The 10,705-nt window shown below is 39.9% G+C and overlaps 1 protein-coding gene across 3 annotated transcripts; it reads right to left on the bottom strand.

Annotated features, from left to right (window-relative positions):
- Positions 1-675: 675 nt before the first annotated feature.
- LOC143855131 (putative terpene synthase 2) lies at positions 676-7,116 on the bottom strand. 3 transcript variants are annotated; one of them, XM_077365334.1, is made up of 7 exons: positions 6,903-7,115; positions 6,168-6,429; positions 5,681-6,053; positions 5,072-5,293; positions 4,080-4,218; positions 2,368-2,616; positions 676-1,133 (listed from the first exon to the last, which is right to left on the bottom strand). In XM_077365334.1, the coding sequence occupies exons 1-7, from the start codon at positions 7,044-7,046 to the stop codon at positions 843-845; spliced, it is 1,680 nt and encodes a 559-aa protein (XP_077221449.1). In that variant the 5' UTR covers positions 7,047-7,115; the 3' UTR covers positions 676-842. The 3 variants fall into 3 exon arrangements, with proteins under 3 accessions (XP_077221449.1, XP_077221450.1, XP_077221452.1); XM_077365335.1 differs by having other exon boundaries at positions 6,168-6,426; XM_077365337.1 differs by lacking the exon at positions 5,072-5,293 and having other exon boundaries at positions 6,903-7,116.
- Between the last annotated feature and the right edge of the window lie 3,589 nt (positions 7,117-10,705).

Here is a 10,705-nt window from a genome sequence, read left to right as displayed (position 1 = left end):
GGGACATTTTTGCTTGATCGTAAAATAAGGGAGAGGGGTGGGTATTTATAGAACGTTGGAGGAAATTTCCATTTCTTTTCGACTCTTTGGAGGCATAAGGGATACGAAATTAAGGTGGGAAATGGGGATTGGTTAGATGGAATGGATATGCGGATTTTAGAATCCGGAATTTCTTCAAAATTGTAGATGAGAGACAAGAGAAGAAGCGGATCAACCGTCGTTTTCTGATTTCTCGCCCTTCTTTCTGTCAGCAAGAGAGGAGCAGATCATATGTTTCCAGGTTTTAGAAATCTCAGGATGAGGGAGAGATTTCTATGAGATTTCTAAAACCTTGATTTCTTCTTTAAAATTCAAGAGACGCTGTCAGGATAGCATACAACAGCTTGATCATCAACCCTATTTTACACTGTTTTCAAAATAAAATCTGGATTCTAAAATCCGCGTATCCAAACGGCCCCTTAGTGACGCCTTTTATTGATGATGAAGATTTTTCAGGATAATTTCTTATAGGTGACTGATTTTTTATTTAGGTGATGGATTTTACACTTAATCTTTTAATAAGTGTAAAGATAAAATATGAGCTTTGCTATAAACATGTTCCTTAGGTCTCTCTAAAGAAAGTATTCACTTTGGCACAAAACACACAATACAACCAGAGAAGATACTAAACACACGTACAACATTAGTAACCCTTTTACATATTATTATCCACCAATTTAGACAGCATAGTAAACACAAAGTACTATTAATGCTATTACATATTACATTCAATAGTAAGATAATCAATCCTTTATTGTGGCACATTTAAACCGGCCATAAAACTAAGTGAACCGCATCTATTCTTAAAGGGCAATCGGTTCAACAAACAATGTGATGATCCGCTCTTTGGTCTTGCCTTCGGCAAATGTGTATCCATCATCATTTTTGTACAATACTTCCATAACACGTGCGAGATTGACAATTGGCATAAGGAGAGCAAGTGAGACAGGAGGGTCAAGGCAGGCTTGACTTAGGCCTTTCCATGCAATCTTAATCAATTCTTGCAACTTATCACACGCCTCCTGCTCTGAGCACCCATGCTCCTTGACATAGCATTCGAGAGATGATACAACATGCCCTCGTTCTTGTTCAAACTTCAAATGTCAATGATACATAAAAATAATATTAAAATCAATACAAAAAATAATTACACATTTTATCTTCTTGTCTCATGTTACTTAAATTAGTTGATGCATGTATTATGATTTTTTTTTTGGGTTAAAAAGACTTACTCAACCCATAACTCAATGGCTGGACATAAAACACCTTCTGATTTAGATATAGGCACATCCCTAAGTTTTGTTTAGTTGGATTAGCTTTTAACTCTAGTACAGTTAGCAATCTCTTAAGAAATTAGAGGTAATTAGTTTGTGGGGGATAAGAATGTTATTGTAATGAGAAGGTAGTTTGTCATTAAAATAGTCATGAGACATGACAAGAATATGAAGGTTGTTTTAAGTAGGGCTGCAACTTGAGCCGGGTTTTACCCGACCTGCATCGACCCGACCCGAAAATAGCCTGGGTTGGGTTCAGGTTTCTCGGGTTTCGGGTCGAGCCGGGTTGAGCATCCAAAAGCCCCCATGAATCTCGGGTCGAGCCGGGTTTGAAGGGGCCCGACCCGACCCGAGTTACATAATTTATAGTATGTATTTTTTTTTCTATTGTTAGTTAAAAGTTAAAAGTGAAAACCCACGCACGCACTGTTATAGTATGTGAGTGTAATTTCTGCTTCTATGAGTTGAGTTGATTCAAGTGTTTGATTCAGCATTGTTTGATTGTAATTACAGCATTGTTTGATTACAGCATTGTTTGATTCAAGTGTAATGTGAGTGTAATTACATCATTGTTTGATTCAAGTGTAATGTGAGTGTAATTTCTGCTTCTATGAGTTGAGTTGCCTTGCCAAACAAGAGTTTCCCTTAAAAAATTTCGTCAACGTGAAAAAACCCGACCCGACCCAAGATTTATCATGGGTAGGGCCGGGTTTGAGAATCGTGGGTTTTCCGAAAAAAAACTCGACCCGACCCGACCCGAGATATTTCTCGGGTAGGGTTGGGTTCTCCAAAACCCGTCCCGCCCGACCCGAGTTGCAGCCCTAGTTTTAAGGATGGGAAGTGATATATCCGCCCCTTTTGATTACTTGGGACACCCAGCAGCAGTGTATCAGCCCGTCTGCTATCCTTTATACACTACTGCTGGGTTTCACAAGTAATCCAAAGGGGCGAATATATCACTTCCCTTCAAGGATTCATAATTTTATTAAGTCCACTGAGCTTTTTTTTTTCTCACAATATTACTGTAAATGTTTCATGTAAATCAGCATCCTACCTTGCTTCCCACGATGTCATCTCGGAGTCGGTTAACTATTGATGCATCCATAACAATCTTGGGCCTTGTGCTTGCCCAATCAAATGCCTCCTTTGTTGCAATTTCATCCATCCCAACAAAAGTGAGGATAGTAATACTTGGGTAACCACAACTGATCAATGAGAGGGTTAAATGCTCATTGAATAGAGGTACATATCCCTTGTTATACCATACAGCTTCATTAAAGTATGCTCCTGTTAACCATTTCATCTGCGATAAGAGCAAGTTGTTCAACCATAATATTAGAACATAAAAATTAGGGAAAAATATATTTACACCCCCTCTAGCTTCTGACACATACACTTCTAACCCTGACTTTCAAAACGTGACAACTACACCCCCTGAAGTTACAATGGGTTTTTTTTAACGTGACGGAATAGACGGTAAGGCGGAAATGACCAAAATGCCCTCGTCTTCCCCAACTGAAAATGAGATGGATATGGTGGCTGCAAAGGTGGGTATTGAATCTTAGATCTATTGAGCCTTAATACGTGAACTGAAATCAAAATACAGTAACTTGGATCTAAATCCATCGTAACTTGAATCACCAAAAAACTTCAACGAATTGTTCAAAATCCCTATCTCAAAAACATGAAACCCATCTCATCTTCAACCTGGATACCTAAAAATATGCTCCAAATGTGCAGGCCCAAAATCCACTTTGAACCAGCTCCAAGCCCACTTCACTCATCTTCAAAACCATTCAAATCCAGATTCAATACCATATCCATCTCATTTCTATACCCATTCCAACCTAGATTCAATACCAAACCCATCTCATTTCCAAATCTATTCATGCCCAAATTCAGTGCCAAACCCATTCAAACCCAGGTTCAATATCCCATCCCTCTTGAAATACATCTCTCGGAGCCCAATTCGCCCATCCAGAAATCCAGATCGATAGCCGCTAGAACCCACCTTCGCAGCCACGCAACTTCGAAACCCATTTTCATTCCTTCACACTATCACAGATCTTATTTCGGGGTATGTAAAAAATGCCCATTCATTTGCCTTTATCCCTGTTTCTTATTTCCTGGTTTTTTTAAGGTTCATGACCTAGAGCATATCTCAGAACTAGATCAGGCTGGGATTAACCATGCCACAATGTAAATCGGTTGTGCCGGAGATTGCGACGGCCATCGTGATGAAGGAAATGGCAAAACCCTAATCCCTCTGCAAATGGCTTAAAACCAGTGAGGGTATTTCTATCCTCAAAATCTTAACCCGGGTTAGTTTGGGCCATTCCGTCGGGTTAAACTAACGGACAGTTGACGGAAGGGGTATACTTATAACAAAATGCAACCTCAGGGGGTGTAGTTGTCACGTTTTGAAAGTCAGAGTTAGAAGTGTATGTGTCAGAAACTAGAGGGGGTGTAAATGTATGTTTCCCGAAAAATTATCATCGAAAAGGAAACACAAGGTTATCTTCCCAAAACAACTCAAGGATGTTGATGTTGGCACTCCCATGTTTAATAATTGTATAAAATTCAAGTTATCTTTTCTTTTTGCTTTTGATTGATTTTTGGGAACTGCAATAACGTTTGCCAGCCGTTTAAATAATAAAAGACTAGATGAGTGAGTGCAATTATCAAAACATGGTATTGGCAATATCTGTAGCCTAATTTAAATGTTCTTAATATGGCTCAAATTTTATGTATGTTAAGATGTCATACTGCTTCTATTAAGTATGGTACACGATAAGACTTTCCATCAGCTGCAAGTTCCTCTTCTATTTCCTTGACAGTACTCAACAACGCAAGATAGCACACTTTCATGTATTTTGGAAGCTGATGTGCTGACTCAACATCCCACCTGAAATTAATTAGCCATTCACAATATCAGTTCCTGGCCTATTAATGATTGCCAAATGAAACTAAGAAGTCATTTTCTTACATGATATGGTGGTAGGCATGTGGACTAACTTATAAAACTCATCAATTTCCTCAGTTAAAAATCATATGGATATATATGGACTATCGTGGGTAATATTTTTCCATCACCTTTCTAGCACAATATCAGCATTATATATACGTACCTTGGGTGATACTCTGTTGTTGTTTGGCAAATGGCCTGTTAGTTTGCATCTTCAGAAGAAAAGAGAATGGAAGAGAGAGAGAGAGAGAGAGAGAGAGAGAGAGAGAGAGAGAGAGAGAGAGAGAGAGAGAGTATATGAGATGAAAATTCAAAGGATGTCTAAGGGCATGTTGGGAAACAATGAAAAATATTTCATGGAATATTTCTCTACCTAGCATGAGTGGAAGAGTGATACGGAAGTGGGAGAGAAAGATTTGAGGAGGTGGTGAGTGAGGAGAAAATGGTGGAAAAAATTCCTAATTTAAACAGGAATCTATTTTCCTGTCTTTTTAATGCATCATCTCACCAATCTCCTCATTCGCGGCATTATCATGTCTCCCTCTCAGGGCCCACTTTACTTCTCTTTTGGTTTGGGGAAACAAATAATCCCTGAATTTTAGTCTCATGGTCTGCAAAGATGTATATGTAAGGGTGGTGGCAACATTTAGTGTTGTATTGTATTTTGTGATGAGGGTCTTGTATAAGTTGCGATGTAACACGTTATAGTCCTTTGGCATATTAACCAAAATGCTATAAAATAGTAGTCTCTATTCAAAGCAATAGAAATAAAAGATACATGTAAGTCGAGTACCTATTGAGTGCATCCGTGAATAGTTGTAGTTCCTCAAATTCACCGTACACATCGTAAATGTCATCAATCACTGATATCATGGCCAACATTTTGGTAGCCATTATTCTAGCTCGAGAGTGTTGCGGTTCAAAATGCACCCCAATCGCCCAAAAAAAGTACAATTCCGTTATTCGGTCTCTAGCATAAGGTATGCTTCCTATAAGATCCATGTCCTTCCACCACCTGTAAGGTATATCAATATAGTCTATTTTAACCTGGGTGAATCTAATGTGGCATGTTTCATTTCATCTAATACCTAATACAATAAAAACATCAGTGTTCCCATTATATCTAGAATAGATAATATGATGATGAAGAACTCATTTTTTAGAGATTTATATGGTGGCCGACCATGAAGTCCTGTGCGAGAGGTACCGCCCTTGATATTTGACTCATTTAAAATTGGGCTGCTGTTGGATTAAATATCAATGGTGGTACTTCATCGTAGTATCATACATGGGACTTGGCTGTCGGGCACCATAAAATTTCTCCATTTTTTATATATGGAGTGCCACCAGCTTTGATGGTTTCTCTATAGCTCGGTAACATATATAGTTAATATAAACTCACCTCGTAAGATCCTTTAACTCTCTCTGGTGTAACGATTGTAAGAGATTGAAATCCAACTTTGCAAGCTCTAGCACAACATCATTTCGTCCCTTCTCTTCTTCGTATACAGATATGTAATGCCTATGCTCTAGCCTTTGGACACTCTTCCACAAGGGCATCTCTAAGTCGTGTTCTATCTGTGTTGCAAGTTTAGAATCGAGATTGCTTATACCAGACTTAAGGTGTTTCTGCGTAAATATAAGGGCCTCGTCTAATAGATCCTCTCCTTCTGTGCTGAGATGTGCGGCTTCATGCAAGCTTAACAGTCCCCTCACATCTTTAATTAAGGCCTCATTGAACTTTCCCTCCTCGTCATGGAACTTGTAAAATACATCTATTTCATCAACACTCAACAAAGTCATGTTTTAAATTATCAATGAGAAAACTTGTGTGAGACGTAGCACAAGTTCTCGGAAAGAAGAAAACAAACTAATGAAAAAATATTTACCTGAAGACACATTAAACCCATGTTGTCTTAGTAGTCGAAATCGGAGAGCAACCACAAACAAATCATCATCAACATCATCTGTTTGATATTCAAATATTTGATGTAGTGCTTCATCGATCTCCTTTTCAAAGTGATATGCCACTCCAAGACGTTGAAGCACGTCAATCAACTCAATTTCTTGTTGTGACCCCTTAGCTCTGGATAGCATTCTATTCACTTCTTCCTTCAATTCTTCAACCCTCTTACTCCATGCATCCAACTTCTACATGGTACCATTTAAAGAACAAATACATTAGCAATGGTAATTATGAAAGGCTATAATTCAACTTAATTGATCTCGCTAACTCTTACTTCCCGACTGTAAACATAAACCTTAAATTTTATATTTTGCTAAATTTTACGATGATCCTTTTTCCTTCTTTTCTGACCGTAACTTGATAAATTGGTATAATAGAAGGAAAAAGAGGTGAGTATACAAAAAAAAAATAAACCATTGAATTGAGCATTAACTATCATCATGCGTTCTAGGGAATTGCTAGCGTCCATTGCAAATGGCATTTCGCAGCTGGTCTGTCGCTTGTGAGACAAGCGACAGACCAGCCGTGAAATGCCATTTGCGATGGACCCTAGCAAATCCCTGTGTTCTATCAAGACACATTAGCTACACAACTTTCGATATCTGTCATAATGATAGGTGATAAGTGAATTTTTTTAGAACCCTCTCTCCCTCCTTACATTTTGATCATGAGAGTAGGCGAGGAAGTGATCTCCCCAAACGCTTGGGTGAAAAACTTCTAATTTGCGGTTGATTTGTGGCTTCCCATCTTCTAGTGAATTGATGATGGAACCAAAAGAAGGGGTTGCAGTTACAAGATCCATAGTAATGCCAAGGTTGGGAAATCAAACAAAGGAATATAAGGGCAGTAATGTATTTTGGAATAGAGGTGTCACAAGAATCGGTATTTATAAGCAGCAAATAGAGAAACTGGTATAATTAAAAATCAGCAAATAGAGAAACTGGTATAAGAGAGTTAAGAAATCAAAAACGTGATTTATGTGAAAGATAAATACAACCACATGATACATAACACCAGTACGAATCATATAAAAGGAAAGAACGTGTCTGTGTATTAATATAATAATTGATCAATGATGTTTTCTTTTTTGGGAGATTTTATATGGCGTAAGCGGAAGCGTCCACAAAATCAGGCCACATGTACTCTTCACTTCACTCACCGTACAGCTGTCCTCAGAGCTTTAATTTTTGGGTTTTGCTAAGGGCACTCGTTAAGGAGCATTAAAAGCTCTCTTTTTTACTCATTTTTAGATGGCAGCCCCTCTTTTCCCACGTTTCATTAAATGCCCGCTACTTTTGTCGACATCAAGAAAAGATTGAAGCTTTAGAGGGGTATCTATATCAAAAACAGCTTTCTATTATTAGCATAGTTAAATAGTAAGAATAGTTGCTTTGATATCGACACTCCTCAAAAGCCTCTCTTTTCTCACCCCTACCTATAATAGAGTTAGTATAGGAAAAGACAAACAAAAGGGTGGAAATTCAGTGAAAGGGGTAGAAGAGAAATCACGTGATGGGTGCCCATACACACCCGTATTTTTCAAAATGTACGGTTTGGGCCACTCCATAGGATGTTCCACACCATCCATTTGTTGGGCCACAATGTAAATAGGTTGTGCCCCAAAAATCATGTCCCTAGGCTGATCATAACCCTCTGATCCATAGGATGATCCTGAACCTTCAATCTATTGAAGTTTGCTATGGATCGGAGGGATATGATCATCCTACAGAAATGATTTTTGGGGCGCAACCTATTTATGTTGTGGCCCAATAAATAGACGGTTTGGATCATCCTATGGAGTGGGCCGCATCGTACATTTTGAAAATTACGCATTTGTACTGCCACCCATCAGCCCATCACAACTAGAAAAAATGGAAAATAATGACGATAGATTTTTGGTCCATTTTTTTACTTTTTACAGCCCCGTCCAGTGCATTTATGACTTATCTTTTACACTAAAGTTAGACCCGGCAAAATGCATGGGACCCGTACCTGCGGGTACACCCGGCCCGCAGGGGTACGGGTACCAATTTCAATGCCGGCAAAAAAAAAATACCCGCACCCAACCCGTACCCGTGACCCGCGGGTGGGTCTGGGTCGGGCGTTGGTGCCCGCGGGTGCCCTTGGGTTACCCGCCATTCGGTTTTTAACTTATATTCTTAAGGCCTAAACACTAAACACTAAAAAATAGACTATGTGGGTGGGCCAACAAAACAAGTCAAAGCAATCAGACCATGTAATTGGTATCTTTGGTTGTACCAAAACAAACTTTTGTTAAAGTAGATGAAAATTTGTATGATGAATGGGTGTATAAACATATACTCATCATCCCATCCTTGATATTTGATCCAACAGCAGCTGACTTGTTAAGAAGCTGCTGTTGGATTAAATATCAAGGCTTGTACATCCATCGTACCACATTTATGTGTTCATACACCCATTCATCATATAATTTCTTTTCGTAAATATATATATATATATATATATATATATATATATATATATATATAAAATTTCTTCTTTAAATTTGCCGGGTTACCCGCGGGTATACCCGTACCCCCCCGGGTGGGTTCCGGGTTCATGAAAGGCTACCCATACCCGCGCCGGTATTTCTTACCCGTACACGCCGGTACCCGTACCCGCCCGGGTTACCCGTTTGCCGGGTCTACTAAAGTGGGCTGTCCCAAGTAATAAAAGGGTTGAATATGTCTTCCCCTATATTTGAAACCGGAAACTTCTCGTTTAGGCACAAAAACCGTATCCTCTTATTTTGTAGAACGAATGGGACATTGGGACCTAGACCTGGCAAACGCGACCTGTGCCCACGGGTAAACCCAACCCACCCGCAAATTTGCGGGCACGGGTTGGGGTTTTAGTTACCCGCCAAAACCGATCCGCGGGTGACCCAACCCGCAAAAACACGGGTCGGGTCGGGTCAACCCGCAGGCACCCGCGATTTTTTGGATTTTTTTAACATTTCTTATTTTAAAATAGAAAATGAGATCAAGGGCTAAGAGCATCTCACTTTTTGAGCTGGAATAGTGCACTTGTGTTTGGAAATCAGCCCTTCTAACAGCATCTCACTTTTTGAGGACCCCCAACTTCCAGCAGCTCATGAGCATTACTAATTTACTATGCATGAATACACTCCCTATTTTTCAAAATGGATGATTGGAAGGTACAGCCCACATCATAGGATGATCCAAACCGTGCATTTGATGGGCTATAATGTAAATAGGTTGTGCTCAAAAAATCATTAGGATAGGATGATTCTAACCCTCCGATCTAAAGAGGGACTGAAAATATGGAAACTTCTATAGATCGAACGGTTGAGATTGTCCTATGGCAATATTTTTGGGGCACGATCTATTTACGTTGTGGCCCATCAATGGATGGTTTGGATCATCCTATGGTGTAGGCTGCACCGTCCATTTTGAAAATTAGGGGGTGAATTCATACATAGAAGGGGGTGAATTTATCACCGCCCAATAAAAACTCTGTTTTGGAAAAACATGCGGGTAACCCGCGGGTCGACCTGACCCACCCGCACTAGGTATGGGTCACCTGGTTGCTAACCCGTAGGAATGCGGGTCATTTTGACCCGCAACCTGCGTGACCCGCACCTGCATGACCCGCGGGTCGACCCGACCCGACCCACCTGTTTGCCAGGTCTATTGGGACCAAAAGCCCTCCCACTAAGCCGCTAACTTTTCATTCAGGAAAAAGGGAACAAAAATCCGGCTTCCTAAATTGGACCTATCCAAACCCTAAATGCAGCAAAAATCGAGGGGGGGGGGGGTCAAGTGCCCCCCCTCGACCCCCTGGCTCCGTCCCTGGACTCACCTTTCACTCCGGTAGAAAATTCCCGTAGAATATGATCCAGCTATATATATGGGAGACCCACTTTTGTTTTGATATGGGCACTCCTCTCTTTAATAGGCAGGGGTAAGAAAAGAGAGGCTTTTGAGGAGTGTCGATATCAAAGCAACTATTCTTACTATTTAACTATGCTAATAATAGAAAGCTGTTTTTGATATAGACACCCCTCTAAAGCTTCAATCTTTTCTTGATGTTGACAAAAGTAGCGGGCATTTAATGAAACGTGGGAAAAGAGGGGCTGCCATCTAAAAACGAGTAAAAATAGAGCTTTTAATGCTCCTTAACGAGTGCCCTAAGCAAAACCCTTAATTTTTTCCTTCCCTGCTTTGACTCTGCCTCTTTTATGTGAACAACCGTACACTTGCAATACCTATTTCCGCTATGGCCATCACATCGACAGCTTGGATCACAGTACAAAAACTGTTTCACAAAAATAAGGATAAATGCATACCAAATTTACATAATCATGGTAGAACAAAACTTCCCCCTCAACGTTGTGTAGGAAACTTCTCCACAATTCTACGTGGGCGAGTAAGATTCTTCCACGTTGAGGACTCTTTCATGATCCTAATGGTTAAAGTG

This window comes from Tasmannia lanceolata, unplaced genomic scaffold, assembly GCF_043159265.1.
Source record: "Tasmannia lanceolata isolate RefF3 unplaced genomic scaffold, GAP_Taslan_0.1 ptg000020l, whole genome shotgun sequence".
NCBI lineage: Eukaryota > Viridiplantae > Streptophyta > Magnoliopsida > Canellales > Winteraceae > Tasmannia > Tasmannia lanceolata.
The sequence above is the reverse complement of the archived record's forward strand: the minus strand, read 5'-3'. Positions and strand labels throughout refer to the sequence as shown.

Excerpts from the sequence above, each read along its gene's own strand:
- LOC143855131 (XM_077365334.1), bottom strand. The coding sequence starts at position 7,046 with ATGGATCTTGTAACTGCAACCCCTTCTTTTGGTTCCATCATCAATTCA. Across the intron at positions 6,054-6,167 it reads TGGGTTTAATGTGTCTTCAG|ATGTATTTTACAAGTTCCAT; the intron begins GTAAATATTTTT and ends TTGATGAAATAG. Across the intron at positions 1,134-2,367 it reads ATGACATCGTGGGAAGCAAG|TTTGAACAAGAACGAGGGCA; the intron begins GTAGGATGCTGA and ends TGACATTTGAAG.